We start from the raw sequence: 26,997 nt of genomic DNA, 5'->3' as shown, positions 1-26,997 counted from the left end.
AAATGTCAACACCGCGCTAATGCGATTTAACACCGATTTACCAGACAAAGATGTATCCGACAGACATAGAAAGAACAGCGACAAGTATTGGTGGCTCAACCGCTAGCAATAGCAGCCAACTTGTCTCTCACAAAAAATGCAGATTTACAAAATGATGTACATGTGACAGCACTAATTAGCACTCTAAGTATCTTCAGCTTCGTTATTACACTCAATTATTATAATGTATCCGCGAAGGCTATTCTATCCTGTTACTTTCCTACCCCCTCCTCTTATTTATTGCCCGTATCCTCTTTTATTTATTGCAGTTTGTAAATATTAGTGTAAGGTCTTAGAAATTAAGTAATCTGTTGATCAGTTTTTGTACCCCTTTTTCCTGATCATCACCCAGTCTAGACATTATACATTTGCAACCTCTATGGGCTATTTCAATTATTTCATATTGATTGTACGAAACGTACCTTGGAAGCTACTAGAAGAGACTGCAGCAGGCGTGTAGTGCTCGCATTGAGGGCCATAACGCATTAGTTATATGATTGATTGTTAACATGTTTTGTAAGTATTTCTTGTTTTTTCTTGATGTGCCATGGTTTTTATTGTGGGTTGTAATAAACTTATTTTCAAAGCAAAAGCACCGGTTCTCGTCCGATCACCGAAGTTAAGCAACATTGGGCGCGGTCAGTACTTGGATGGGTGACCGCTTGGGAACACCGCGTGCCGTTGGCATTCTTTTTTTGATTCCACAGATGGATTGGAAATGGATTTTCCACTTTATTGAAGGATGTGAAAAAGCAGAGATTCTTCTCCCTCGGCAACGGCCATACCACGTTGAAAGCACCGGTTCTCGTCCGATCACCGAAGTTAAGCAACATTGGGCGCGGTCAGTACTTGGATGGGTGACCGCTTGGGAACACCGCGTGCCGTTGGCATCTTTTTTTTTTTGATTCCAAAGATGGATGGAAAAAGGATTCGGCACTTTTTCCAAGAATGTGAAAAGGCAGAGATTCATCTCCCTCGGCAACGGCCATACCACGTTGAAAGCACCGGTTCTCGTCCGATCACCGAAGTTAAGCAACATTGGGCGCGGTCAGTACTTGGATGGGTGACCGCTTGGGAACACCGCGTGCCGTTGGCATCTTTTTTTTTTTGATTCCAAAGATGGATGGAAAAAGGATTCGGCACTTTTTCCAAGAATGTGAAAAGGCAGAGATTCATCTCCCTCGGCAACGGCCATACCACGTTGAAAGCACCGGTTCTCGTCAGTCTGCTCCGAGCTCTCGGATGATTAGGTAATGTTGATGTTATTGCTCGAAGTACTTGCCTTGTGGTGAAATCGTAGCGCAAGGAGTGTACGATTCCAGTCGATCTGGTTTATTCCGTATCGAGTGAAGTGCAACGCATCCGTGCAAGTGAAGCTGATAACGTTGTTGGCAAGGGGGGGGGGGGGGCTCACCCCCTGCCGCTAAACCGAAATTTACCTCGACTTAAAAAGTATGAAAACCCCACCGCCGCCAAGTAATCACTCAGGACCTATAATCAGGCCTCAAGGGAAAAGGAAAGCTGAGGATTCATCTAATGACTCAATAATTCTTGCCGATACAAACAACGACGATGAGGCAATATCGAAGCCCATCCACGATAAGGGTTTGCCCAGCAGTTCGACCAAAAATACTGGCGCGTCCGGAAAGTCACAGGTGGTCTCGACGATGACTTCATCATTAGCAAGACGTGGCAAGAGTGCGAAATGCATGCCTAAACCCAACTTAGTAGTAAGAAAAAAGATGAAGCCTGAAATCGCAGACAATTCCGAACCATCAGAAGCCCGCGAAATCTTAAAAAATATCAACGAATCTCCGAAAACAAACACCGACAACCGGAAGGCCGGAACACCAGAAGATATTCGGATGCTAGACACAGCCGCTGCAAACCGAGTCAGGCCGGCAGCCCATCAAGCCTCTGAGCTGGAATTGAAATTAACCGTGGCTCTGAATGAAATTGAAGAATTAAAAAAAGCGAACCATGAGCTAGCATCCGAAATTGAGTCCCTCAAAATGAGGACAAATTTTACCGTTGCTGAATTGAAATCAGCAAACGATGTTGACGCCAACCCGAACCAGAACAATACCCCAGAGATGAGCGGATTACATCGTGATGATCAACAATACCCTCCGTCGACCAGCGGCTTATCGTCAACTGCGACCCATAACAACTCCAACTCGGACGCTTCCTGTGTTCTCTCCGACGACCATCTCCAAGATGCGACAAGACTTTCGCAGCATCGACGAGAACAATCGTCACTCCACCCATCCGGTATCGCGTTGCCCACTCAATATCTAAAAAAACAAACGAAACCCCCACCGATAATAACAGTAGGTCAATCAGCTAAAGTCATCTTAAATTTCATGGCAATTTCAATGAACACAAAAAATTTTCACATAAAAAGAATCAGAAATAACAAACATTTAATCGTTGTCAGTAACAAGCAGGATTACAAACTGACTTGCGAACGTCTGAAAGAAAGAAAAATTAACTTCTTCACTTTCACGCCCAGCGACGAAAAACTTAAAACAGTCTTACTGATGGGTATAGAAGGCGACTTTGACCCTCAGAACATTCTCGAAGATTTACAAGCTCAAAATGTAGAGGGCTTAGAATTTTTACAGGTCACAAGTTTTTCGACAGTGAACTCGAAAAAAAATAACAGAGTCTTACCTATATTCCTAGTGAAAATATCGGCAAATAGTAATGTGTTGAAATTATCTAGCGTAAAAAAAGTCCTGTACCAAGCAGTAACTTGGGAAGCGTTGAAAAAAGCGAACAGAATACAATGTAAGCGTTGTCAAAGAATCGGCCACGTAGCCAACAATTGCAACCTAGACTTTCGATGCGTTAAATGCGCTACTTCTCACGAACCAGGGTAATGCAGTATCAAACCCCAGGCTGCAGACACGCCATCTGATAAGTCAACTATTTACTGTGTAAATTGCAAAGAGTACGGCCATCCGGCATCTTACAGGGGTTGCCCAAAATTAGTAGAGTACGATAACATGATTAGAAAAAAAATTGAAGAAGCCAACCAAAATAAACCGGTCAATTTACAAAAAATCAGCAAAGCAGTAGAGCCCAAGACCACTTATAGTGCAATCGTAGCAGGTACAACAAATAAAGAGCAGCGACCAGACCACAAATCGAATCAGAGAGTCGACTCAATCGCGACGTCCGAAAAGCCCTTCGCGCAAAACTCTGAAGGTAGCGACGTTAGTAAAAATTTCTTTGAGTTTCTTAGTAACCAGTTACTGAAAATTCAAGAAGCCGTTGCTCAGAATTCGCTCAGTATCCAGAACTTATACTCCCAACTCGATAATTTCTTTTCAGCCGATGACACATAATGGCAGAAAATAAGCTCAGGGTCGAGAAACTTAATATCATTGCGATTAATGTAAACTCTATTATCACCATTCAACGCAGGATTAACCTATCCGAATTAGTAGCCAAGTACAAACCAGACTTTGTCCTTCTAAGCGAAACAAAGCTTAACAGTCGATTCAAAATTGCTATTGAAAATTATACAATGATCAGAAACGATAGACCGTATTCAAAGCAGGGCGGTGGAACTGCAATGCTGATAAAGAACCCATTTGAATTTGTGCAGATTACGCCAGTATGTTTGTCAGGGGCAAAAGTCTTAGAAGCTTCGGTCGTCAAATTGAAAGTTAACAACTCTCTCAACTTATTCATAATTGCTGCTTATGCACCGGGTGGTCATAAAAAAGAATTTATTCCTGAGATCGGTAAGCTCTTTGAAGAGTTGGATTTATCTGATCCCTCGAACCTGTATATTTTGGCTGGAGATCTCAATGCAAAACACACCTCGTGGCAGAACGCAACCAATAATCCCAGAGGCGTATTGTTGCATAAATGGATTCATGATAACGAAATTAATCTAAGACTGCAGCTATTTGGCTCACTGTTGCCTTCATATCCGCGAGGGAGTTCATTTATTGACATATGCTTAGCGGACAACAGATTAACGGCTCATGGAATAACAGAAGATTACAGGCTCGAGTCGCTACCGTACGACAGTGACCACAATGCGATCCTAATGTCCTTTTCATTTCATACGTCACTTCCGTTTGTTTTAGAAAGAAAAACCGAAAATCGTTCATATAACTTTGCCGCGACAGACTGGGAATCTTTCGCAAAGTGTGTTGACAAATCGAAGGATTTAGAAATCCCCGACGATAGAAATCTGGCTAATACCGAAATTGATAGTTACCTAACCAAGATTGAAAGCGTTATCAAAGATGCCGTAGATAAAATAGTGCCGAAAATTAAAACGAACCAGAACACCTTAAAAGCATATACCACACACGAAATAAAAAATCTACACAAACACAAAACTTACTTAATCTCGCAGATAAACAAACTCCACAAACAAAATGCACGAGGTAATCTAGTACGTTTGAATATTCTAAAAGACTTATTGAAAAAAACCCGAAATAAAATTAAGACAAAACTCGCTACCTCGGTAAACGGATATTGGGAAAACAAAATCAGAAATATCAGTATGGATAAAGCGGACAAGATGTTTCCGCAAATAAATAGACTTTTCAGACCCCGTGGCTCAGCTCCTATACCTATTTTAACTGTACCTAGCGACAAAGAAAATCTTTTAACGGATGCTAGAATCACCCATGATGCCGTGGCCAGGGACCAGTCAAATAACTTCATTATTGCAAAGCAAGACGATAAGCTGAATTTGATCGGGGCGCATTTTGCCGCCACAAATATCCAGAACGTTAACTTAGGAAAACCCAATCTTATAAAAATAGTTGAAACTAAAGTTTCGGAACTAAAACGAGAGATGGAGGAAGACAAAGCCAGCAACAGAACGGTAGTTTCCTTCTCTAAACACAACACAGCGACTTGTCCGTCAAGGGAGGAAATTCCAAACTACTTTACGTCTCTATCCAAGTTATTAACGTTATTTAAAAACCTGAATAATAAGAAGTCTGCGGGATACGATAACATCCCCAATGCAGTCCTTAAGCACTTACCACGTAAGATTATTAGTTATTATTGTATTTTGTTTAACAATGCTCTGAACAACATGTACTTCCCTGATTGTTGGAGAACTGCCAAAGTCATTGCCTTACTAAAAAAAGATAAAGAAAGCTCAAACCCCTCTAGTTACAGGCCAATCAGCCTGCTGCCAAACATAAGTAAAATATTCGAGGTAGTAGTGAACAAGTCCTTAGCAGTATTTTGTGACGAAAACGAGATTATTCCTGAGAGCCAGTTTGGCTTCCGTCACAGACACTCGACAATCCACGCAATATCCAAATTCACCTCGGACATCTGCTGGTCTCTGAATAACAGCGAATGCGTGGCAGCATGCCTGATTGACCTGGAAAAAGCATTTGACACCGTCTGGCTGGACGGGTTGTTCTATAAGCTAATGAAAAAGAATTTTCCCAAACATCTGATAAAGATGCTGTGGGTCATGTTGCATGATAAATATTTCCACGTCTGTGACGGATCAAATACATCCTCCATAAAGTTCGCCATTGCCGACGGTCTGCAACAGGGAACTGTCAACTCGCCTATTTTATTCAACATATTCAATAGCGATATTTTGACACTGTTTGACCTGAATAAGGTTGCCTCCAAAAAAGCAATCGCCTTCGCGGACGATCTGGTTGTCTACATCTCAGGCAACAAGCCCTCCGAACTGAAAGTACAGCTGCAAGAACTTTCCATAAAACTGATAGATTATTACAATACTTGGAAGTTAAAAATTAATACGTCAAAATGTGAGACAATTTTATTCAGGCCAAATCTTAAGTTCGCAAATCGTGACACCAAAAAGAATTGGAGAAATTTCTCAATCTCCGACGGCAGAAACGGAGGTCACGCGGTCCCGCATAAAAATATAGTCAAGTATTTGGGAATTAATATAGACTTTCAATTGAAATTCAATTTACACGTCAACGCCCAGTTGGCAAGGGCACAGAAGGCGTTCAACAGTGCGAACCGTCTGTTTTATTGTAAATATTTAGACAAGAGGATAAAAATTCTATGTTACCTGCTTCTGATCAGACCTATAATAACGTATGGGTGTCCAATATGGTTCAACCTGAGCGCGGGAACCATGGATAAAATACGTGTTTTTGAAAGAAAATGTATCCGCGCCTGTCTGGGCAAGTACAGGTCGGCGTCGTCGCTCTATGTTCGATTCATTAGTAACGCGGAAATCTATAATGAGGCGAACATAAACAGGATCGATTGCTTCATATTGAGGCTGATAAGGAACCATTTCGCAAATGCAGTAAAGATCGGAGAAAATAATCTCATTCGTGGTCCATTTTTTCCGAATCCGTTATATTTTGCCAAATCTTTGTTATCAGGGTTCATTCCGCCGGAGGCCTTTACTTATCTGGACGAGAACGAATACATTCAAGATGCAAACAATATTCCTATCATCTATCATGTATTGAGAGGCACTCGACAAAAACAAATTTTATACACTCCCGCTCCGAATGTCAACACCGCGCTAATGCGATTTAACACCGATTTACCAGACAAAGATGTATCCGACAGACATAGACAGAACAGTGACAAGTATTGGTGGCTCAATCGCTAGCAATAGCAGCCAACTTGTCTCTCACAAAAAATGCAGATTTACAAAATGATGTACATGTGACAGCACTAATTAGCACTCTAAGTATCTTCAGCTTCGTTATTACACTCAATTATCATAATGTATCCGCGAAGGATATTCTATCCTGTTACTTTCCTACCCCCTCCTCTTATTTATTGCCCGTATCCTCTTTTATTTATTGCAGTTTGTAAGTATTAGTGTAAGGTCTTAGAAATTAAGTAATCTGTTGATCAGTTTTTTTACCCTTTTTTCCTGATCATCATCCAGTCTAGGCATTATACATTTGCAACCTCTATGGGCTATTTCAATTATTTCCTATTGATTGTACGAAACGTACCTTGAAAGCTATTAGAAGAGACTGCAGCAGACGTGTAGTGCTCGCATTGAGGGCCATAACGCACTAGTTATATAATTGATTGTTAACATGTTTTGTAAGCTTTTCTTGTTTTTTCTTGATGTACCATGGTTTTTATTGTGGGTTATAATAAACTTATTTTCAAAGCACCGGTTCTCGTCCGATCACCGAAGTTAAGCAGCATTGGGCGCGGTCAGTACTTGGATGGGTGACCGCTTGGGAACACCGCGTGCCGTTGGCATCTTTTTTTTTTTGATTCCAAAGATGGATGGAAAAAGGATTCGGCACTTTTTCCAAGAATGTGAAAAAGCAGAGATTTATCTCCCTCGGCAACGGCCATACCACGTTGAAAGCACCGGTTCTCGTGTGCTTAGCGGGTGGGGCCCAAAAGCGCTGCAAGCCCTCAATTACCGCTAAAGTGGGGCACGGGGTACTACCCCACCGCCCCCAATGCACAGGGTCCAAAAAAAACCCTTAAAAGCCATGCGACCGCCGCATAAAAGTTTGGGCGCAAACAAAAGGAAAATTTCCGACATATCGGGTGAGTGTTCAGTTCAACCTGGCTTAAACAAGGAAGAAGATGAGATTACTGACGAGTCGCTGAGCGACAACACTCTCCCTTCCGAAAAAATGACAAAACCGTCTGGACTATGCCAAATAACGCCGCAAGCAAGAAAAATCACTCAGCTGGAAAAAAAACCAAAGAACTCGAGGTACTCAATCAAACCGAATCTCGTTGTAAGAAAAAAACCAACCACAATGAAAACGCAAGAAACATCAACTGTCGCACCTCGCGAACAAAACAAACCTGCGACAGAAGCCGAAAGCCCGGGTTCAGAGAATGAACGCCAAAGCCACAAAAATCTCGCCCATCACCTAGAGATCACCAACCCACAAACGGAAGCCACGCAGTCGGCAAGCATCAAAATTACTACCCCAGCAAACCTTGAGCTTAAATTAATGAATGCACTACAAGAAATAGAAGAGCTCAAGAAACTCAATGCAAATCTGTCATCCGAAATCGCATCCTGGAAAAGAGTAAATAGAGACTCGGTACCGCAGATCTATACGCCTCAAGGAGGAACAGCAAGGCCGAAAGAAAAAAATCAAAATATCGATCTATTGATCAACACCATCGATGATGGTACGAGTTATGTGGAAGTACCAAACTTCCCTGGGCATCTCGGCCTTGACCAAGCATCCACATCCTCTAACACCGGAGCAGCAGCTGACCAAGACGATACGGACACAGTGGGGGCTTCACACACTTCAGACGATCGCCGCACCAGCGATAAAACAAATCAACGGACACGACAACCCCACGATCAGCAGACCAGTGTCAACGACAGTCCACATTCGGTTCAGAAACGTAAAAAAATTAACAAACCCCCACCCATTATAGCTTTAAACCAGTCTGCGCTAGTATTATCTAATTTTATGACTTGCACATTGGGCTTCAAAGACTTCCATATCAAACGAATCAGACACAATAAACATATAATCTCGGTTGAATCACTGTCAGAATACAAAAAAGTTTGTAAGATAATGAGAGAAAGAAAGCTAGATTTTTTCACGTTTACACCTTACGAGGATAAAACTAAAACCGTAGTGCTCAAAGGTATTGACGGAGGATTTTCCCCCGCAGATATATTGGAAAACCTCAAATCCAGCAATGTTGACGATCTAAAATTTCTAAGTGTGTCTAACTTCGTAACGCTAAACGCAAAAAAATCTAACAAAACACTGCCGATGTTTCTGGTAAAACTCTCAGCTGACAGCAATCTCTCTAAACTAGGCAACATCTCTAAGATACTTTATCAATCGGTGAAATGGGAAGCTTTGAAAAAAAATGATAAAATACAATGCAAACGTTGCCAACGAATAGGGCATGTAGCGGCGAACTGTAACCTAGGCTACCGATGCGTTAAATGCAAAGAAACTCACGGACCAGGCGAGTGCAAGATCCAAAAAGACGACGGCCTAACCGATAAATCCTTGATATATTGTGTCCACTGTAAAGAGTACGGGCACCCAGCGTCTTACCGCGGTTGCCCGAAACTAGTCGAGTATAACCTAAGCATAAAAAAGAAACTAGAAGTGAACGAAAAAAATAGATTAGCAAAGATAAATAAAATAGCAAATAGCGTAGACCCTAAGATATCATACAGTGAGGTAGCCGCAATAAACATAGCGTCTAATAACCAGCATGCTAACCAAAACCATAATCTAGAGATAAGCCATGATAATAGAAATCAGAACAGCGCAGCCACCTCTTCCATAACTGATTTTCAAAATATAAACACCCCAAGCTTGAACGGAATCAGTGCCCAACTGCAGAAAATCCAGGAAGCGGTGTCAACAAACGCGCAGAATATCCAAAAATTATTCGAGCTATTTACCCAAATCATAGCCCTGCCAATCAACAATGAGTGAAAACAACCTGACTCTGGATAAACTCAATATTATATCAATAAACGTAAACTCATTGATAGCAATTCAAAGGAGGATGAACCTAAAACACCTCATTGAAAACCAAAACCCGGATTTTGTGCTGTTGGGTGAAACTAAGTTGAGCAAAAAGTACAAAGTTAACATAGAAAACTATACAATTATCAGAAACGATCGTCCTAATGCTATTCAGGGTGGTGGAACAGCCATACTCGTTAAGAACGAAATTAAATTCCAAGAAATAAATCCTGCTTGCTTATCAAGTGCTCAAACCCTAGAAGCATCGGTTATCAAAGTAAAGATAAACCGGAACTACAACCTATACATTATTTCGGGGTATGCAGCGGGTAATGGCAAAACGGAACTCATCCCAGAGCTAACGAGGTTATGCGAAGAACTAAGACTAAACGAACCTAGGAATCTGTACATACTAGCCGGGGATCTAAACGCTAAGCACACTTCATGGTTGAACGCCATCAACAACCCTAGAGGAGTAGCTCTGAACAAATGGGTGGCTGAGAATGAGATCGATCTGAGATCGAAGCTATTTTGCTCTTCCGTACCTTCGTATCCCAGAGGGAACTCATTCTTAGACGTATGCATCGCGGATCAAAGGTTAACATTTCATAACGTCGTTGATAATAAAAAGATCGAGTCACTGCCGTACGACAGCGACCACAACGCAATAAAAGTCACCGTCTCTTTCATCTCTGGCCTACCCTTTTGTTTGGAAAAAAAACAGCCACGCATTAAATTCAACTTTGCTAAGACCAAATGGGATGCTTTTCAAAAATACCTTGAAAATACAGAAGACACGAATATCCCGCATGCTAAGAATCTAACGAACCGCGAGATAGACCAATTTCTAAATGAATTAGAGAATACTATTACAAACGCCATAGCTAAAAAGGTGCCAAAAGCCAAGTCAAAAAACACGTTAACCGCATACACCACTCACGAAATTAAAGAGCTACTCAAGCATAAAACCTTCATTATTAATCAAATCAATAGACTACACAAAGCAAACCCGATAGGCAATTTAGTTAGATTGAATATGTTAAAAGACTTATTAAAGATCACCAGAAAAAAGATCAACGAAAAACTAAAGAAATCTATAAACGAGCACTGGGAAAAGAAAATTCAAAATATAGCATCGGACAAGCCGGACCAATTATTCCCGCAAATAAATAGGCTGTTCAGACCTCGCGGATCAACGCAAATCCCGACTCTAACCATTCCTCAAGAAAAAAGACAACTACTAACCGAGGCAGGATTACCTCCTGAGGCTCAAAAAATAGGTGTAGACCGTAAATATGTCATTACTAATCAAACGGATAAACTGAACGTGATAGGGGCGCATTTTGCAGCCACAAACATTCAAAATGATAACTTGGGTAAAGAACAGTTAACACGGTTAATAACTAAAACGGCTAATGACTTAAAAAACGAAATCATGAGCGATCATATACAAGGAAAAACACTTACCACTTTCACAGAGCGAAATCCAGCTTTCGGCCCTAGATGCGATATCCCCTCCGCCTACTTCACTTCACACGCAGAACTGCTCAAGATATTCAGAAGCCTTAGCAACAAAAAATCAGCTGGATATGACAACGTACCAAACATCGTCTTAAAACATCTTCCTGAAAAGATGATAAAAAGCTACTGTATTCTATTTAACAATGCACTGAATAATACGTATTTCCCTACCAGCTGGAAAACAGCCAAGGTGATCGCGCTACTGAAAAAAGACAAAGATAGTACCAACCCCACGAGTTACAGGCCGATAAGCCTGCTACCTAACATCAGTAAAATATTCGAATCAGTCATTAACACATCCCTGACACAATTTTGTGACCAGAATGAGGTAATTCCGGAAACGCAATTTGGCTTTAGACACAGGCACTCCACGCTGCACGCCGTAAACAAGTTCACTTCGGACATATGCTGGTCACTCAACAACAACGAATGCGTAGCTGCCTGCTTTATCGACCTAGAAAAAGCATTTGACACCGTCTGGCTCGATGGGCTGTTGTACAAGCTAATAAAAAAAAGATTCCCAAAAGAATTGATTAAAATGTTATGGGTCATGCTTCACGATAAAAAATTCATAGTTACAGATGGGAACAACTCATCGACTAAAACATTTACAATCGAAAACGGCCTGCAGCAAGGCACAGTAAATTCACCTATACTGTTCAACGTCTTTAATAGTGACATTCTAAGCCTGTTTGAATTGAATACGGAACCCACAAAGAAGGCCATTGCGTTTGCGGATGACCTATTAATATATGTAACGGGCAAAAAGCCTTCACAGATGAAGCTTAAATTGGAAAACTTGTTTAGAAAAGTAATAGATTACTATCATTCATGGAAGCTTAAGATTAACACCACAAAATGTGAAACAGTTCTATTCCGGCCGAACCTTACACATCTAACGAAAGATGCGCGCAGAAATTGGAAAACGTTCCAGATATCCGACAGTGATAACGCAGGTTCGCAAGTTCCGCACAAGACCGCGGTTAAATACCTAGGAATAAACATTGACTTCCAATTGAAATTTAACACGCACATCAACATCCAACTAGGCAAAGCTAAAAATGCATTTAACATGGCGAACCGGCTGTTCTACTGTCGATACCTGGAACCGCGAATAAAAGTACTCTGTTATCTAGTATTAATTAGACCTATTATTACTTACGGATGCCAAATCTGGTTTAACATAAGCTGTGGAATGATGGAAAAAATAAGGATCTTTGAAAGAAAATGCTTAAGAGCCTGTCTAGGTAAATGGAGGTCGGCATCGTCGGCATATGTTAGATTGATTAGCAATCTAAAAATATACGAAGATGCAAAGGTGCACCGAATCGACTGCTTCGTACTAAAACTGATCAGACGGCATTTCGCGAATGCAGCTAAGATTAGGAGTAACAGTCTTATCTCGGGACCGACCCTCCCGAATCCTATGTACTTCAAGAAAACGTTAGAATCAGGATTCATACCGCCGGAGACTTTCCTTTACCTCGACAGCGAAGGCTACATCCAAGATAAAAATAATATCCCAACCATCTACCACGTGTTCAGAGGCAATCACGACAAGAAAATTCAGTACGACCCAAACCTAAACTGCGAAGATAGAGACAATACGTTGATAAGGTTTAACCCCTCTCTCCCGACGAAAGATAGAACCGATGAACACAGACAAAATATCAAAACTTTCTGGTGGTTGGATAAAAAACCCTAAGTAGAAAAAAAAAAAAAAATCTAGTCTCAACTTAACTAATTATAATCATGTAAGTGTAAATATAGAGTTAAGGTTAGGTTAAGAAAGAATAAGAAATAAGGATCGATCAGATTTTCCGGCCTTTTTCCTGATCCAACCGTAAAAAGTCTGAATGAACGTGCTCTGCTACCTCGGAGGATAAACACTTTCACACTGATCGTATGAAAAGTACAAATTTATTTGAGTACACGAAAAGTTAGTCGGTTAGTGCTCGCACCTGCGAGCCACAGCGACCTAATCTTAATTCCATAGTGATAACACGTTTTCGAAGTTTTTCCGTGTTTAATATTACTCTACATTTGTAAGGTACATGTGAATATTGTATTGAATGGCTTCCTACGAATAAACTTCTTTAAAAAAAAAAAAAAAAAGCACCGGTTCTCGTCCGATCACCGAAGTTAAGCAACATTGGGCGCGGTCAGTACTTGGATGGGTGACCGCTTGGGAACACCGCGTGCCGTTGGCATCTTTTTTTTTTTGATTCCAAAGATGGATGGAAAAAGGATTCGCCACTTTTTCCAAGAATGTGAAAAAGCAGAGATTCATCTCCCTCGGCAACGGCCATACCACGTTGAAAGCACCGGTTCTCGTCCGATCACCGAAGTTAAGCAACATTGGGCGCGGTCAGTACTTGGATGGGTGACCGCTTGGGAACACCGCGTGCCGTTGGCATTCTTTTTTTGATTCCACAGATGGATTGGAAATGGATTTTCCACTTTATTGAAGGATGTGAAAAAGCAGAGATTCTTCTCCCTCGGCAACGGCCATACCACGTTGAAAGCACCGGTTCTCGTCCGATCACCGAAGTTAAGCAACATTGGGCGCGGTCAGTACTTGGATGGGTGACCGCTTGGGAACACCGCGTGCCGTTGGCATCTTTTTTTGATTCCACAGATGGATTGGAAATGGATTTTCCACTTTATTGAAGCATGTCAAAAAGCAGAGATTCATCTCCCTCGGCAACGGCCATACCACGTTGAAAGCACCGGTTCTCGTCCGATCACCGAAGTTAAGCAACATTGGGCGCGGTCAGTACTTGGATGGGTGACCGCTTGGGAACACCGCGTGCCGTTGGCATCTTTTTTTTTTTGATTCCAAAGATGGATGGAAAAAGGATTCGCCACTTTATTGAAGGATGTGAAAAAGCAGAGATTCTTCTCCCTCGGCAACGGCCATACCACGTTGAAAGCACCGGTTCTCGTCCGATCACCGAAGTTAAGCAACATTGGGCGCGGTCAGTACTTGGATGGGTGACCGCTTGGGAACACCGCGTGCCGTTGGCATTCTTTTTTTGATTCCACAGATGGATTGGAAATGGATTTTCCACTTTATTGAAGGATGTGAAAAAGCAGAGATTCTTCTCCCTCGGCAACGGCCATACCACGTTGAAAGCACCGGTTCTCGTCCGATCACCGAAGTTAAGCAACATTGGGCGCGGTCAGTACTTGGATGGGTGACCGCTTGGGAACACCGCGTGCCGTTGGCATCTTTTTTTGATTCCATAGATGGATTGGAAAAAGGATTCAACACTTTTTCCAAGAATGTGAAAAAGCAGAGATTCATCTCCCTCGGCAACGGCCATACCACGTTGAAAGCACCGGTTCTCGTCAGTCTGCTCCGAGCTCTCGGATGATTAGGTAATGTTGATGTTATTGCTCGAAGTACTTGCCTTGTGGTGAAATCGTAGCGCAAGGAGTGTGCGATTCCAGTCGATCTGGTTTATTCCGTATCGAATGAAGTGCAACGCATCCGTGCAAGTGAAGCTGATAACGTTGTTGGCAAGGGGGGGAGGGGGGGGCTCACCCCCTGCCGCTAAACCGAAATTTACCTCGACTTAAAAAGTATGAAAACCCCACCGCCGCCAAGTAATCACTCAGGACCTATAATCAGGCCTCAAGGGAAAAGGAAAGCTGAGGATTCATCTAATGACTCAATAATTCTTGCCGATACAAACAACGACGATGAGGCAATATCGAAGCCCATCCACGATAAGGGTTTGCCCAGCAGTGCGACCAAAAATACCGGCGCGTCCGGAAAGTCACAGGTGGTCTCGACGATGACTTCATCATTAGCAAGACGTGGCAAGAGTGCGAAATGCATGCCTAAACCCAACTTAGTAGTAAGAAAAAAGATGAAGCCTGAAATCGCAGACAATTCCGAACCATCAGAAGCCCGCGAAATCTTAAAAAATATCAACGAATCTCCGAAAACAAACACCGACAACCGGAAGGCCGGAACACCAGAAGATATTCGGATGCTAGACACAGCCGCTGCAAACCGAGTCAGGGCGGCAGCCCATCAAGCCTCTGAGCTGGAATTGAAATTAACCGTGGCTCTGAATGAAATTGAAGAATTAAAAAAAGCGAACCATGAGCTAGCATCCGAAATTGAGTCCCTCAAAATGAGGACAAATTTTACCGTTGCTGAATTGAAATCAGCAAACGATGTTGACGCCAACCCGAACCAGAACAATACCCCAGAGATGAGCGGATTACATCGTGATGATCAACAATACCCTCCGTCGACCAGCGGCTTATCGTCAACTGCGACCCATAACAACTCCAACTCGGACGCTTCCTGTGTTCTCTCCGACGACCATCTCCAAGATGCGACAAGACTTTCGCAGCATCGACGAGAACAATCGTCACTCCACCCATCCGGTATCGCGTTGCCCACTCAATATCTAAAAAAACAAACGAAACCCCCACCGATAATAACAGTAGGTCAATCAGCTAAAGTCATCTTAAATTTCATGGCAATTTCAATGAACACAAAAAATTTTCACATAAAAAGAATCAGAAATAACAAACATTTAATCGTTGTCAGTAACAAGCAGGATTACAAACTGACTTGCGAACGTCTGAAAGAAAGAAAAATTAACTTCTTCACTTTCACGCCCAGCGACGAAAAACTTAAAACAGTCTTACTGATGGGTATAGAAGGCGACTTTGACCCTCAGAACATTCTCGAAGATTTACAAGCTCAAAATGTAGAGGGCTTAGAATTTTTACAGGTCACAAGTTTTTCGACAGTGAACTCGAAAAAAAATAACAGAGTCTTACCTATATTCCTAGTGAAAATATCGGCAAATAGTAATGTGTTGAAATTATCTAGCGTAAAAAAAGTCCTGTACCAAGCAGTAACTTGGGAAGCGTTGAAAAAAGCGAACAGAATACAATGTAAGCGTTGTCAAAGAATCGGCCACGTAGCCAACAATTGCAACCTAGACTTTCGATGCGTTAAATGCGCTACTTCTCACGAACCAGGGAAATGCAGTATCAAACCCCAGGCTGCAGACACGCCATCTGATAAGTTAACTATTTACTGTGTAAATTGCAAAGAGTACGGCCATCCGGCATCTTACAGGGGTTGCCCAAAATTAGTAGAGTACGATAACATGATTAGAAAAAAAATTGAAGAAGCCAACCAAAATAAACAGGTCAATTTACAAAAAATCAGCAAAGCAGTAGAGCCCAAGACCACTTATAGTGCAATCGTAGCAGGTACAACAAATAAAGAGCAGCGACCAGACCCCAAATCGAATCAGAGAGTCGACTCAATCGCGACGTCCGAAAAGCCCTTCGCGCAAAACTCTGAAGGTAGCGACGTTAATAAAAATTTCTTTGAGTTTCTTAGTAACCAGTTACTGAAAATTCAAGAAGTCGTTGCTCAGAACTCGCTCAGTATCCAGAACTTATACTCCCAACTCGATAATTTCTTTTCAGCCGATGACACATAATGGCAGAAAATAAGCTCAGGGTCGAGAAACTTAATATCATTGCGATTAATGTAAACTCTATTATCACCATTCAACGCAGGATTAACCTATCCGAATTAGTAGCCAAGTACAAACCAGACTTTGTCCTTCTAAGCGAAACAAAGCTTAACAGTCGATTCAAAATTGCTATTGAAAATTATACAATGATCAGAAACGATAGACCGAATTCAAAGCAGGGCGGTGGAACTGCAATGCTGATAAAGAACCCATTTGAATTTGTGCAGATTACGCCAGTATGTTTGTCAGGGGCAAAAGTCTTAGAAGCTTCGGTCGTCAAATTGAAAGTTAACAACTCTCTCAACTTATTCATAATTGCTGCTTATGCACCGGGTGGTCATAAAAAAGAATTTATTCCTGAGATCGGTAAGCTCTTTGAAGAGTTGGATTTATCTGATCCCTCGAACCTGTATATTTTGGCTGGAGATCTCAATGCAAAACACACCTCGTGGCAGAACGCAACCAATAATCCCAGAGGCGTATTGTTGCATAAATGGATTCATGATAACGAAATTAATCTAAGACTGCAGCTATTTGGCTCACTGTTGCCTTCATATCCGCGAGGGAGTTCATTTATTGACATATGCTTAGCGGACAACAGATTAACGGCTCATGGAATAACAGAAGATTACAGGCTCGAGTCGCTACCGTACGACAGTGACCACAATGCGATCCTAATGTCCTTTTCATTTCATACGTCACTTCCGTTTGTTTTAGAAAGAAAAACCGAAAATCGTTCATATAACTTTGCCGCGACAGACTGGGAATCTTTCGCAAAGTGTGTTGACAAATCGAAGGATTTAGAAATCCCCGACGATAGAAATCTGGCTAATACCGAAATTGATAGTTACCTAACCAAGATTGAAAGCGTTATCAAAGATGCCGTAGATAAAATAGTGCCGAAAATTAAAACGAACCAGAACACCTTAAAAGCATATACCACACACGAAATAAAAAATCTACACAAACACAAAACTTACTTAATCTCGCAGATAAACAAACTCCACAAACAAAATGCACGAGGTAATCTAGTACGTTTGAATATTTTAAAAGACTTATTGAAAAAAACCCGAAATAAAATTAAGACAAAACTCGCTACCTCGGTAAACGGATATTGGGAAAACAAAATCAGAAATATCAGTATGGATAAAGCGGACAAGATGTTTCCGCAAATAAATAGACTTTTCAGACCCCGTGGCTCAGCTCCTATACCTATTTTAACTGTACCTAGCGACAAAGAAAATCTTTTAACGGATGCTAGAATCACCCATGATGCCGTGGCCAGGGACCAGTCAAATAACTTCATTATTGCAAAGCAAGACGATAAGCTGAATTTGATCGGGGCGCATTTTGCCGCCACAAATATCCAGAACGTTAACTTAGGAAAACCCAATCTTATAAAAATAGTTGAAACTAAAGTTTCGGAACTAAAACGAGAGATGGAGGAAGACAAAGCCAGCAACAGAACGGTAGTTTCCTTCTCTAAACACAACACAGCGACTTGTCCGTCAAGGGAGGAAATTCCAAACTACTTTACGTCTCTATCCGAGTTATTAACGTTATTTAAAAACCTGAATAATAAGAAGTCTGCGGGATACGATAACATCCCCAATGCAGTCCTTAAGCACTTACCACGTAAGATTATTAGTTATTATTGTATTTTGTTTAACAATGCTCTGAACAACATGTACTTCCCTGATTGTTGGAGAACTGCCAAAGTCATTGCCTTACTAAAAAAAGATAAAGAAAGCTCAAACCCCTCTAGTTACAGGCCAATCAGCCTGCTGCCAAACATAAGTAAAATATTCGAGGTAGTAGTGAACAAGTCCTTAGCAGTATTTTGTGACGAAAACGAGATTATTCCTGAGAGCCAGTTTGGCTTCCGTCACAGACACTCGACAATCCACGCAATATCCAAATTCACCTCGGACATCTGCTGGTCTCTGAATAACAGCGAATGCGTGGCAGCATGCCTGATTGACCTGGAAAAAGCATTTGACACCGTCTGGCTGGACGGGTTGTTCTATAAGCTAATGAAAAAGAATTTTCCCAAACATCTGATAAAGATGCTGTGGGTCATGTTGCATGATAAATATTTCCACGTCTGTGACGGATCAAATACATCCTCCATAAAGTTCGCCATTGCCGACGGTCTGCAACAGGGAACTGTCAACTCGCCTATTTTATTCAACATATTCAATAGCGATATTTTGACACTGTTTGACCTGAATAAGGTTGCCTCCAAAAAAGCAATCGCCTTCGCGGACGATCTGGTTGTCTACATCTCAGGCAACAAGCCCTCCGAACTGAAAGTACAGCTGCAAGAACTTTCCATAAAACTGATAGATTATTACAATACTTGGAAGTTAAAAATTAATACGTCAAAATGTGAGACAATTTTATTCAGGCCAAATCTTAAGTTCGCAAATCGTGACACCAAAAAGAATTGGAGAAATTTCTCAATCTCCGACGGCAGAAACGGAGGTCACGCGGTTCCGCATAAAGATATAGTCAAGTATTTGGGAATTAATATAGACTTTCAATTGAAATTCAATTTACACGTCAACGCCCAGTTGGCAAGGGCACAGAAGGCGTTCAACAGTGCGAACCGTCTGTTTTATTGTAAATATTTAGACAAGAGGATAAAAATTCTATGTCACCTGCTTCTGATCAGACCTATAATAACGTATGGGTGTCCAATATGGTTCAACCTGAGCGCGGGAACCATGGATAAAATACGTGTTTTTGAAAGCAAATGTATCCGCGCCTGTCTGGGCAAGTACAGGTCGGCGTCGTCGCTCTATGTTCGATTCATTAGTAACGCGGAAATCTATGATGAGGCGAACATAAACAGGATCGATTGCTTCATATTGAGGCTGATAAGGAACCATTTCGCAAATGCAGTAAAGATCGGAGAAAATAATCTCATTCGTGGTCCATTTTTTCCGAATCCGTTATATTTTGCCAAATCTTTGTTATCAGGGTTCATTCCGCCGGAGGCCTTTACTTATCTGGACGAGAACGGATACATTCAAGATGCAAACAATATTCCTATCATCTATCATGTATTGAGAGGCACTCGACAAAAACAAATTTTATACACTCCCGCTCCAAATGTCAACACCGCGCTAATGCGATTTAACACCGATTTACCAGACAAAGATGTATCCGACAGACATAGACAGAACAGTGACAAGTATTGGTGGCTCAATCGCTAGCAATAGCAGCCAACTTGTCTCTCACAAAAAATGCAGATTTACAAAATGATGTACATGTGACAGCACTAATTAGCACTCTAAGTATCTTCAGCTTCGTTATTACACTCAATTATCATAATGTATCCGCGAAGGATATTCTATCCTGTTACTTTCCTACCCCCTCCTCTTATTTATTGCCCGTATCCTCTTTTATTTATTGCAGTTTGTAAGTATTAGTGTAAGGTCTTAGAAATTAAGTAATCTGTTGATCAGTTTTTTTACCCTTTTTTCCTGATCATCATCCAGTCTAGGCATTATACATTTGCAACCTCTATGGGCTATTTCAATTATTTCCTATTGATTGTACGAAACGTACCTTGAAAGCTATTAGAAGAGACTGCAGCAGACGTGTAGTGCTCGCATTGAGGGCCATAACGCACTAGTTATATAATTGATTGTTAACATGTTTTGTAAGCTTTTCTTGTTTTTTCTTGATGTACCATGGTTTTTATTGTGGGTTATAATAAACTTATTTTCAAAGCACCGGTTCTCGTCCGATCACCGAAGTTAAGCAACATTGGGCGCGGTCAGTACTTGGATGGGTGACCGCTTGGGAACACCGCGTGCCGTTGGCATCTTTTTTTTTTGATTCCAAAGATGGATGGAAAAAGGATTCGGCACTTTTTCCAAGAATGTGAAAAAGCAGAGATTTATCTCCCTCGGCAACGGCCATACCACGTTGAAAGCACCGGTTCTCGTCCGATCACCGAAGTTAAGCAACATTGGGCGCGGTCAGTACTTGGATGGGTGACCGCTTGGGAACACCGCGTGCCGTTGGCATCTTTTTTTGATTCCACAGATGGATTGGAAATGGATTTTCCACTTTATTGAAGGATGTGAAAAAGCAGAGATTCATCTCTCTCGGCAACGGCCATACCACGTTGAAAGCACCGGTTCTCGTCCGATCACCGAAGTTAAGCAACATTGGGCGCGGTCAGTACTTGGATGGGTGACCGCTTGGGAACACCGCGTGCCGTTGGCATCTTTTTTTGATTCCACAGATGGATTGGAAATGGATTTTCCACTTTATTGAAGGATGTGAAAAAGCAGAGATTCATCTCTCTCGGCAACGGCCATACCACGTTGAAAGCACCGGTTCTCGTCCGATCACCGAAGTTAAGCAACATTGGGCGCGGTCAGTACTTGGATGGGTGACCGCTTGGGAACACCGCGTGCCGTTGGCATTCTTTTTTCCACAGATGGATCCACAATTTTGCCTCTTAGTTCAGCTATTGATTTTTGGAGATACGTATGTACATCATTTCCCCAAATGGCATTTGTTTTTCAATGAATTTTTCAATAGGCCAAAGGCGTTAATATTCTTCTTTCCTACTGACCTGGTGCCAAAACCTTACACCAGGTACAGTAAAGAGTAACCAATCGAAAAAATATACTTTGTAACTCAGAAATTACCAGATCTAAAGTGTACATTTAATCAACCACCAGGAACAATACCCTGACCTACAAAAAATATCAAAATTAAAGTACTTACTGCCAGGTACATAGGTTTTTCGCTAAAATAAGAAATCAACACCAAGAATATTGAAATAAATACCAAATCAAAAATCGGAGTTAGTGGTTGCTGGCGGGTTTCTCTAGGAGCGGAAGAATGAACCACGGCGCAGGTCGCTCTGTATGTCCAAGATGAATTGACGCGTCCTCGAAGCAAGCAAATATAAAGTTCGGCGATATTGAACCTCTGAAAACAATCAATTTGATTGAGGAACTTATATCTTAAAACTTCAAGCAAGTTTTCCATCCGACTATGCGATCAAATAATTTTTCCCATCAAACGCCTTGGAGTTCAGATTTGATCTTCTTTATTAGAAGAGACCACCGCTGGTAAGTAATCCAATTATTTGAAACATGGTATATTAAATGTATTCAAAGAAAACTGTTTTATTGTAAAATTATGAGTTGTTGATCGTTAGTGGTACACAGTTCAGTCTAATTGGCGCAAATGGTGTACAAATATACTTTTTGTTCCTGTTCTGCAACTGTCAAGTGCATTGTTCTGATTTTCATTGTGACGAGCGACGTTGTATGAAATGTAGGAGTTTACAGAATAATCTGATAATTTAAAACTGCGAGAAATTTTACAATTGATCCGCTTGAATATACGCATCGCTACATTGAATAGTTCAGCTAAAAATGATTAAAACCTGAGCGAAATACTTTAAATTGCCTTCACCACTGCCTGTTCAATTCAAGAATCGTTTTGCAGGATTCTCTTTCCACTAATTGGACCCTCAGAAATGCGAAAAAGACATCAAAGAGTGCGTAAGACCAACAGCAGATGAATTACAAAGGAAATACTTCGTTTTCGATATAGTGCATCAATGAATTGGTTCCTGCGTTACTCAAAATTTTCACACAAAATCCAAAGGGGTTAGCCTTACTTTTTTGAGCAAAAAATGTTGAATCTCTAATTCTATACGTAGGGAATGGTAAGGTCGGAAAAAGAATTAGTATCAAGGAGAAAAATTATTTCAAATTGATATCAATATTGTGTTTTTAACGTTTAAGAAAACACTGTTGAGTGTGAAATTGTTGTTCGTAAAATAGTTTGTGAAAATGTTGAAATTTATTTTCATGTCTAGCTTTTATCTACATGACACACAAATACGTGTAGGTATAAATTCGTTACAAGCATTGCAAAATAATTTATGTTCTCAAAAATTCTTAATCCAATGTTAAAATGTTGTGTCTTGCAGGTAGGTTTGTCCAAATTTTTGTGTCTTGGGTTGTCCATCAAAAACAGAAACATCGTAAACATCACGTGTTGGCAAACCTTTGATAACTGGCATTCTAGTGTTCTGAGAGAATCTTTTCATGGGTTTCCTGAATTCTCACGTTCATGTAAACTCTTCGGCTTCAACCGCTTTATCCCTTCGCCAAGAACAAACATACTCGCACCCAAGTAGGGTTGAAAATCGGTAACATTCTGTTGATAAGCCAGAACAAAGTTGCCAGTATCGGCATTTGGGTTCACAGGACGATCTAAAACCACTGAAACGCAAAGGCATCGTACTAACAGACGACAAAAACCGAAACCAGGAACATAAGGTAACTGATTTTAAATACCTTTGACTAAACTTTCCATGACATCGGGATACAATCTCTCCGTCACTCTGGTACTCGGAGGATGCATTCGTGGATTTGTGTTGATTTCTATCAGCCACACCGAGAGATCGTTCATTATCATGAAATCTGCACCGTACAGTTCGAAGCTGCATCTACGTTTGTCCATGTGCTGTTGGGCGGCTAACATCGTTGCAATTACTGCCTCGCGTATTTTCGGATAGACTTCGTCGTACCACGGCTCGCCACTGTAGCCAGCTTTCCTGGAATAAATACTGTAAAAATTGTCCATACGGCACGAAATATTTCAGAAAAATTTCTATAGTATTTATATACTGTTGATGGAGCTGCAATGTTACAAAAATATTGCAGGTGTATGTACATACACGAGTAGATATAAAAACGTTGTTGTAGAGTGTATGGCAAATCTGAGTAACATAGCGCAAGGCATTTGAAATATACAAAACTTCGTAAAGTTACGTTACTTCATTGTTTAGACACTGAAAACCGGTTTGCGCGAGATGATATTGTGCAACGGTCATCTGTTGTGTAATGAGCCTGCTTTTTAGAATTGGTAACACGAGTAGATTGATTATCTGTCAGGCTAACTTTAGATAGTCGTTGATCTTTTTGCAGTCCCAATCCTTAGCGCGAACGGAGTTCTTCTGCTCTGAGTACTTGCACTGAACAGCGGTATTGCATATATGAACGGCTTCGTGGTAGTTTGCAAAGCTGAAGGGTCTCGAGCTGAAGCGTAGGAAAGACTCCCTAGCAGATGCGAACGACTAAATGTATTATAACTTCACGCGGGTACAGTAGTGATCTTATTTTTTATTTTAAATTACTTGTATATCCAAATGGTCAAAGGGTAACTCTTGGTCACTAGGTACCATTGCCGGACGTCGAATTTGGTGCATTCGACAAGAAGTGGTTTCTCTGAAAGAAAGCATTGACTAATCTTCCCGGAAAAAGTCACTACTGAATTAATATATGAATAGACGATTGAAAGAAATAAGATCACATCGATAATATGAAAACACTGTAAGTACTATTCCAACATTAACGATTCCAATATTCCAGAAGTATAGCCTTGAATCATTACAGCAATATTGCAAGCTTATGTAAAACAGTCGACATCAAAATGTTGCCACATGGTGTCTGCAACATTGCAAAAGCTTTGAGCAATGTATATAAAATATTTCAAACCGTGCGAATTTCCTATAGTAGGGGAGGGTGGGGCCAAATGAGCCCCTGGGGGCAAAGGGGGTACCTTCAAATTTTTTATACCTCCAAAAATTTGGGGCCAAAGTGGGCCCCTGGAAATTTTTTAAATAACAACGGATAAAATTAACCAACTGAACGATTTATTAAATATGAATTATTCGGAAATTATTTATTCGAGTAATTGCACACCTCGTAACGCGAAACGTTAGAAGTTACAGTGCTTTACTCTCAACTCATCAAAGTCAAATAATTTTCTGAACTTGAATTTATGATTACTTCATCTCGAGGAAGCTAGATAATAATTTAACATAATTGTTCATATGAAAACTAAATATTTTATTTTGATTTTAGGCATTATTTTCTCAAGGTGCCCACTTTGCCCCACCCTCCCCCATAATGTTAATTTATGCTTTTACGAACCAATATATTTCTGCACAACAAAGTAGTCTCTTCTACTGTCACAAACCCGCTTCATGATGTGGCTAAGTTTGTGAGTCATTACAATACCCGTTCCACAACATAAATCACTTGGTTTCAGGATCCAAATATTTCTGTATCCGTTTAGCTCAAATTGTGGATCAATATCTTTGACTTTCTTCAGCACAGCTATTGCAGCTACATACAAAATCTGCAGTAAATGGAAAATTTGACACAGTCAACGTGATCACCATCATTCAAGATATGTTTACAAATTGTATGCTGCGTACCTCGATCTCTGGAAAAGGGGGTCCACTCGTTGTTTCAACGAAGCCATTTTCCAAATGAACTGCCTTGATGTAATTTTGGATGAATGAATCCCATTCCTGGGTTGAAATCGTGGCTTGTGGAACATCCAAGTACTCATTGTTAGCCATAGCGACTAGTTGCTCGCATCGTTTTATGGCGAATTCGATTTGTTGGATAGAAATTGGCGATGAGCCTCGCACGACTTGTTCCACGCCCTCTCGAATATGCTCTACAAACCATTTCAGCAAACTAACCGCTGCCGTCATCCGATAATCTTCAACAAATGCATTCTTGTCACGATATAAGTTGTACGTTCTCGGATATTGAACATTTGACACCTTCTCCTCATAATTCCAATGCGTGTCCTCCAATATGGTCGCCATTCCAAGCTGGACATTGAGAAACGGATTCAACGTGGTTGAATCTTAATCGTTACTGATTACTTTTCTTATAGCAGTTACACTTTACGAAGAATACAGCCACTACGAGTGTTCAAAATGCTACCATATTGGCATTATACTTACTTTGGACGTGTAGATGAATGATTTTTGAAACCGATTTAGTAACGTGCTCTGTTTGATGTTGTTATTCCACTCAGTAAAATCGTTCCGACAGTCCCATATGAAATCGGGCGGCACGTGTTTCAGCATTTGAAAGATTACCATCTTTTCGTTTAAGCCGCCACCTGGCAGTTGAATACTGCCCAACGAAGGTGCATCCAAACTAGCAACACTCCCTACACAATAAGAATGACTTCATTGCATGTTCAACTGTTATAGTATCTACCTGCAGCTCACCATACGGTACCATTCGTGTTTTCGTAGATTCGTATTTTTGGACCCAACCTCTGGACTTCATCGACGCCTCCAGATAAGGAATATCACCACGGATTAGAAAAATCTTGTGATTCTAGTGAAAAAATATGTGTAACAAGGGTACATATATACTGTAAATACAAATATCATGCGTACTGACAATGAGTCACCTTGACGGCTTTGGCGACCATTTGTAGAATCGCATTGTAACACTCTTTTCTACTAAGCTCGATTAAGCATGCCGTATTACACGCAATTTTATCACATTGGCTGTCAGCATTCTGTTCATAACGCGTGGCGGGGGTGAAATTACTCATAGTTTCGGATTTCCCCGGATAGTCGTAGGGTTTAAGAATTTTAATCGTATCGTCAATCGTCGTTCCAGGATTATTACGAGACATCGTTAATTGCAAAGGTTGTTTTAACGGCTTGTTAATCTTCGTGCTGTCCGATCGGTTGGCGGCAGCAGGTTTTGGTGTTCTCTTAGATCCTTTCGAAGCCTTCAGCGAGCCCTCGATCGCAGAACGGTAGGCAAAAACGTTTGACGTCTGAGTTGATGGACCAACCTTGGACTGCCCAAGCTGGTTTGACTCTTTGACTGTTCTTGCATACTTCTGCAAGGGCTGCGACTGCTTCGTGTTAAATCCGGAATGCGTTTCCAAGTACTTAGATGAACCGAGTGTCACGTTGGGCTTCAGATCACGAGCTTCTTGCTTCGTTGAGTCTTGTTTAGAAATAGAAATTGGTCGTTTGGTTACGGGCATCGGTGCAGTGAGGTAACGTTCTTTCAGGTTCGGTTTTTTTGGCTGGTTATACATCGTTGATTCCTTTTTCAAATTTAGATGCGAACGTATGGTATCTTCAGGATAAGTTTTACGTTTCATGCCGGTGAACATATGGGGTCGAGTGTATTTAATGATTTGAATTTTTATAAATAATACAGAATTTTGGATTCAGGTTACATGACAGAGGTTACGTGTGACTGACATTTTTGAAAACAGTATCTTAAATATTAATCTTTCGCAGACAACTTCATCTTCACTCTGTGTCTGGCTGGATTTTCACGGGCGGCAAAAAGACGCTCATGAAATTGGGTACCGAACCAACAGTCAAATGACGCTTCTCTCAACTACGTGGTTGGGTAAGTAGTTCTGTTGTGTTTTTATCCCAAAAATTAGAAAATTTACGATTTTTAATTGGAAGTTTGAACAAACGTACAAAATGAAGAAGGGAGAATGAAATGATTCAAACGGTAACCGTTTTTCGAGGTAAGAAAATAATCTAATTCATTCTCATTATTCCAAAATCGTGCAATCGTGTATAATTGACGGCATGTAGCAATCCTACCTTTACCGACCGAGCAAACTCATTC

At 41.0% G+C, this 26,997-nt stretch overlaps 2 protein-coding genes, 10 non-coding genes and 2 pseudogenes across 12 annotated transcripts; 13 read left to right on the top strand and 1 right to left on the bottom strand.

Annotated features, from left to right (window-relative positions):
- Positions 1–810: 810 nt before the first annotated feature.
- LOC124405026 lies at positions 811–929 on the top strand. Its single transcript, XR_006929050.1, has one exon. It is a non-coding gene; the product is annotated as a 5S ribosomal RNA (ribosomal RNA).
- Positions 930–1,016: 87 nt separating this feature from the next.
- Positions 1,017–1,135, top strand: LOC124405025. The gene has a single exon (XR_006929049.1). It is a non-coding gene; the product is annotated as a 5S ribosomal RNA (ribosomal RNA).
- A 2,253-nt stretch (positions 1,136–3,388) lies between these two features.
- On the top strand, positions 3,389–6,643 carry LOC124404685. Its single transcript, XM_046879017.1, has one exon. The coding sequence runs from the start codon at positions 3,389–3,391 to the stop codon at positions 6,641–6,643; it is 3,255 nt and encodes a 1,084-aa protein (XP_046734973.1).
- Positions 6,644–7,138: 495 nt separating this feature from the next.
- Positions 7,139–7,257, top strand: LOC124405034 (annotated as a pseudogene).
- A 6,043-nt stretch (positions 7,258–13,300) lies between these two features.
- On the top strand, positions 13,301–13,419 carry LOC124405024. The gene has a single exon (XR_006929048.1). It is a non-coding gene; the product is annotated as a 5S ribosomal RNA (ribosomal RNA).
- Positions 13,420–13,503: 84 nt separating this feature from the next.
- Positions 13,504–13,622, top strand: LOC124405023. Its single transcript, XR_006929047.1, has one exon. It is a non-coding gene; the product is annotated as a 5S ribosomal RNA (ribosomal RNA).
- Positions 13,623–13,705: 83 nt separating this feature from the next.
- On the top strand, positions 13,706–13,824 carry LOC124405022. The gene has a single exon (XR_006929046.1). It is a non-coding gene; the product is annotated as a 5S ribosomal RNA (ribosomal RNA).
- An 87-nt stretch (positions 13,825–13,911) lies between these two features.
- LOC124405039 lies at positions 13,912–14,030 on the top strand. The gene has a single exon (XR_006929060.1). It is a non-coding gene; the product is annotated as a 5S ribosomal RNA (ribosomal RNA).
- Positions 14,031–14,114: 84 nt separating this feature from the next.
- On the top strand, positions 14,115–14,233 carry LOC124405038. Its single transcript, XR_006929059.1, has one exon. It is a non-coding gene; the product is annotated as a 5S ribosomal RNA (ribosomal RNA).
- Positions 14,234–20,235: 6,002 nt separating this feature from the next.
- On the top strand, positions 20,236–20,354 carry LOC124405032 (annotated as a pseudogene).
- Positions 20,355–20,440: 86 nt separating this feature from the next.
- Positions 20,441–20,559, top strand: LOC124405037. The gene has a single exon (XR_006929058.1). It is a non-coding gene; the product is annotated as a 5S ribosomal RNA (ribosomal RNA).
- An 83-nt stretch (positions 20,560–20,642) lies between these two features.
- LOC124405033 lies at positions 20,643–20,761 on the top strand. The gene has a single exon (XR_006929055.1). It is a non-coding gene; the product is annotated as a 5S ribosomal RNA (ribosomal RNA).
- An 83-nt stretch (positions 20,762–20,844) lies between these two features.
- LOC124405021 lies at positions 20,845–20,963 on the top strand. Its single transcript, XR_006929045.1, has one exon. It is a non-coding gene; the product is annotated as a 5S ribosomal RNA (ribosomal RNA).
- Positions 20,964–22,576: 1,613 nt separating this feature from the next.
- LOC124404684 (tubulin glycylase 3A-like) lies at positions 22,577–26,521 on the bottom strand. Its single transcript, XM_046879015.1, has 9 exons — positions 25,796–26,521; positions 25,608–25,719; positions 25,335–25,546; positions 24,788–25,199; positions 24,505–24,690; positions 23,706–23,796; positions 23,470–23,628; positions 22,864–23,123; positions 22,577–22,788 (listed from the first exon to the last, which is right to left on the bottom strand). The coding sequence occupies exons 1-9, from the start codon at positions 26,519–26,521 to the stop codon at positions 22,610–22,612; spliced, it is 2,337 nt and encodes a 778-aa protein (XP_046734971.1). The 3' UTR covers positions 22,577–22,609.
- Between the last annotated feature and the right edge of the window lie 476 nt (positions 26,522–26,997).

The sequence above is a fragment of the Diprion similis genome, chromosome 3, assembly GCF_021155765.1.
Source record: "Diprion similis isolate iyDipSimi1 chromosome 3, iyDipSimi1.1, whole genome shotgun sequence".
In the NCBI taxonomy this organism is placed as follows: Eukaryota; Metazoa; Arthropoda; class Insecta; order Hymenoptera; family Diprionidae; genus Diprion; species Diprion similis.
This window is presented reverse-complemented; position numbering and strand designations above follow the sequence as displayed.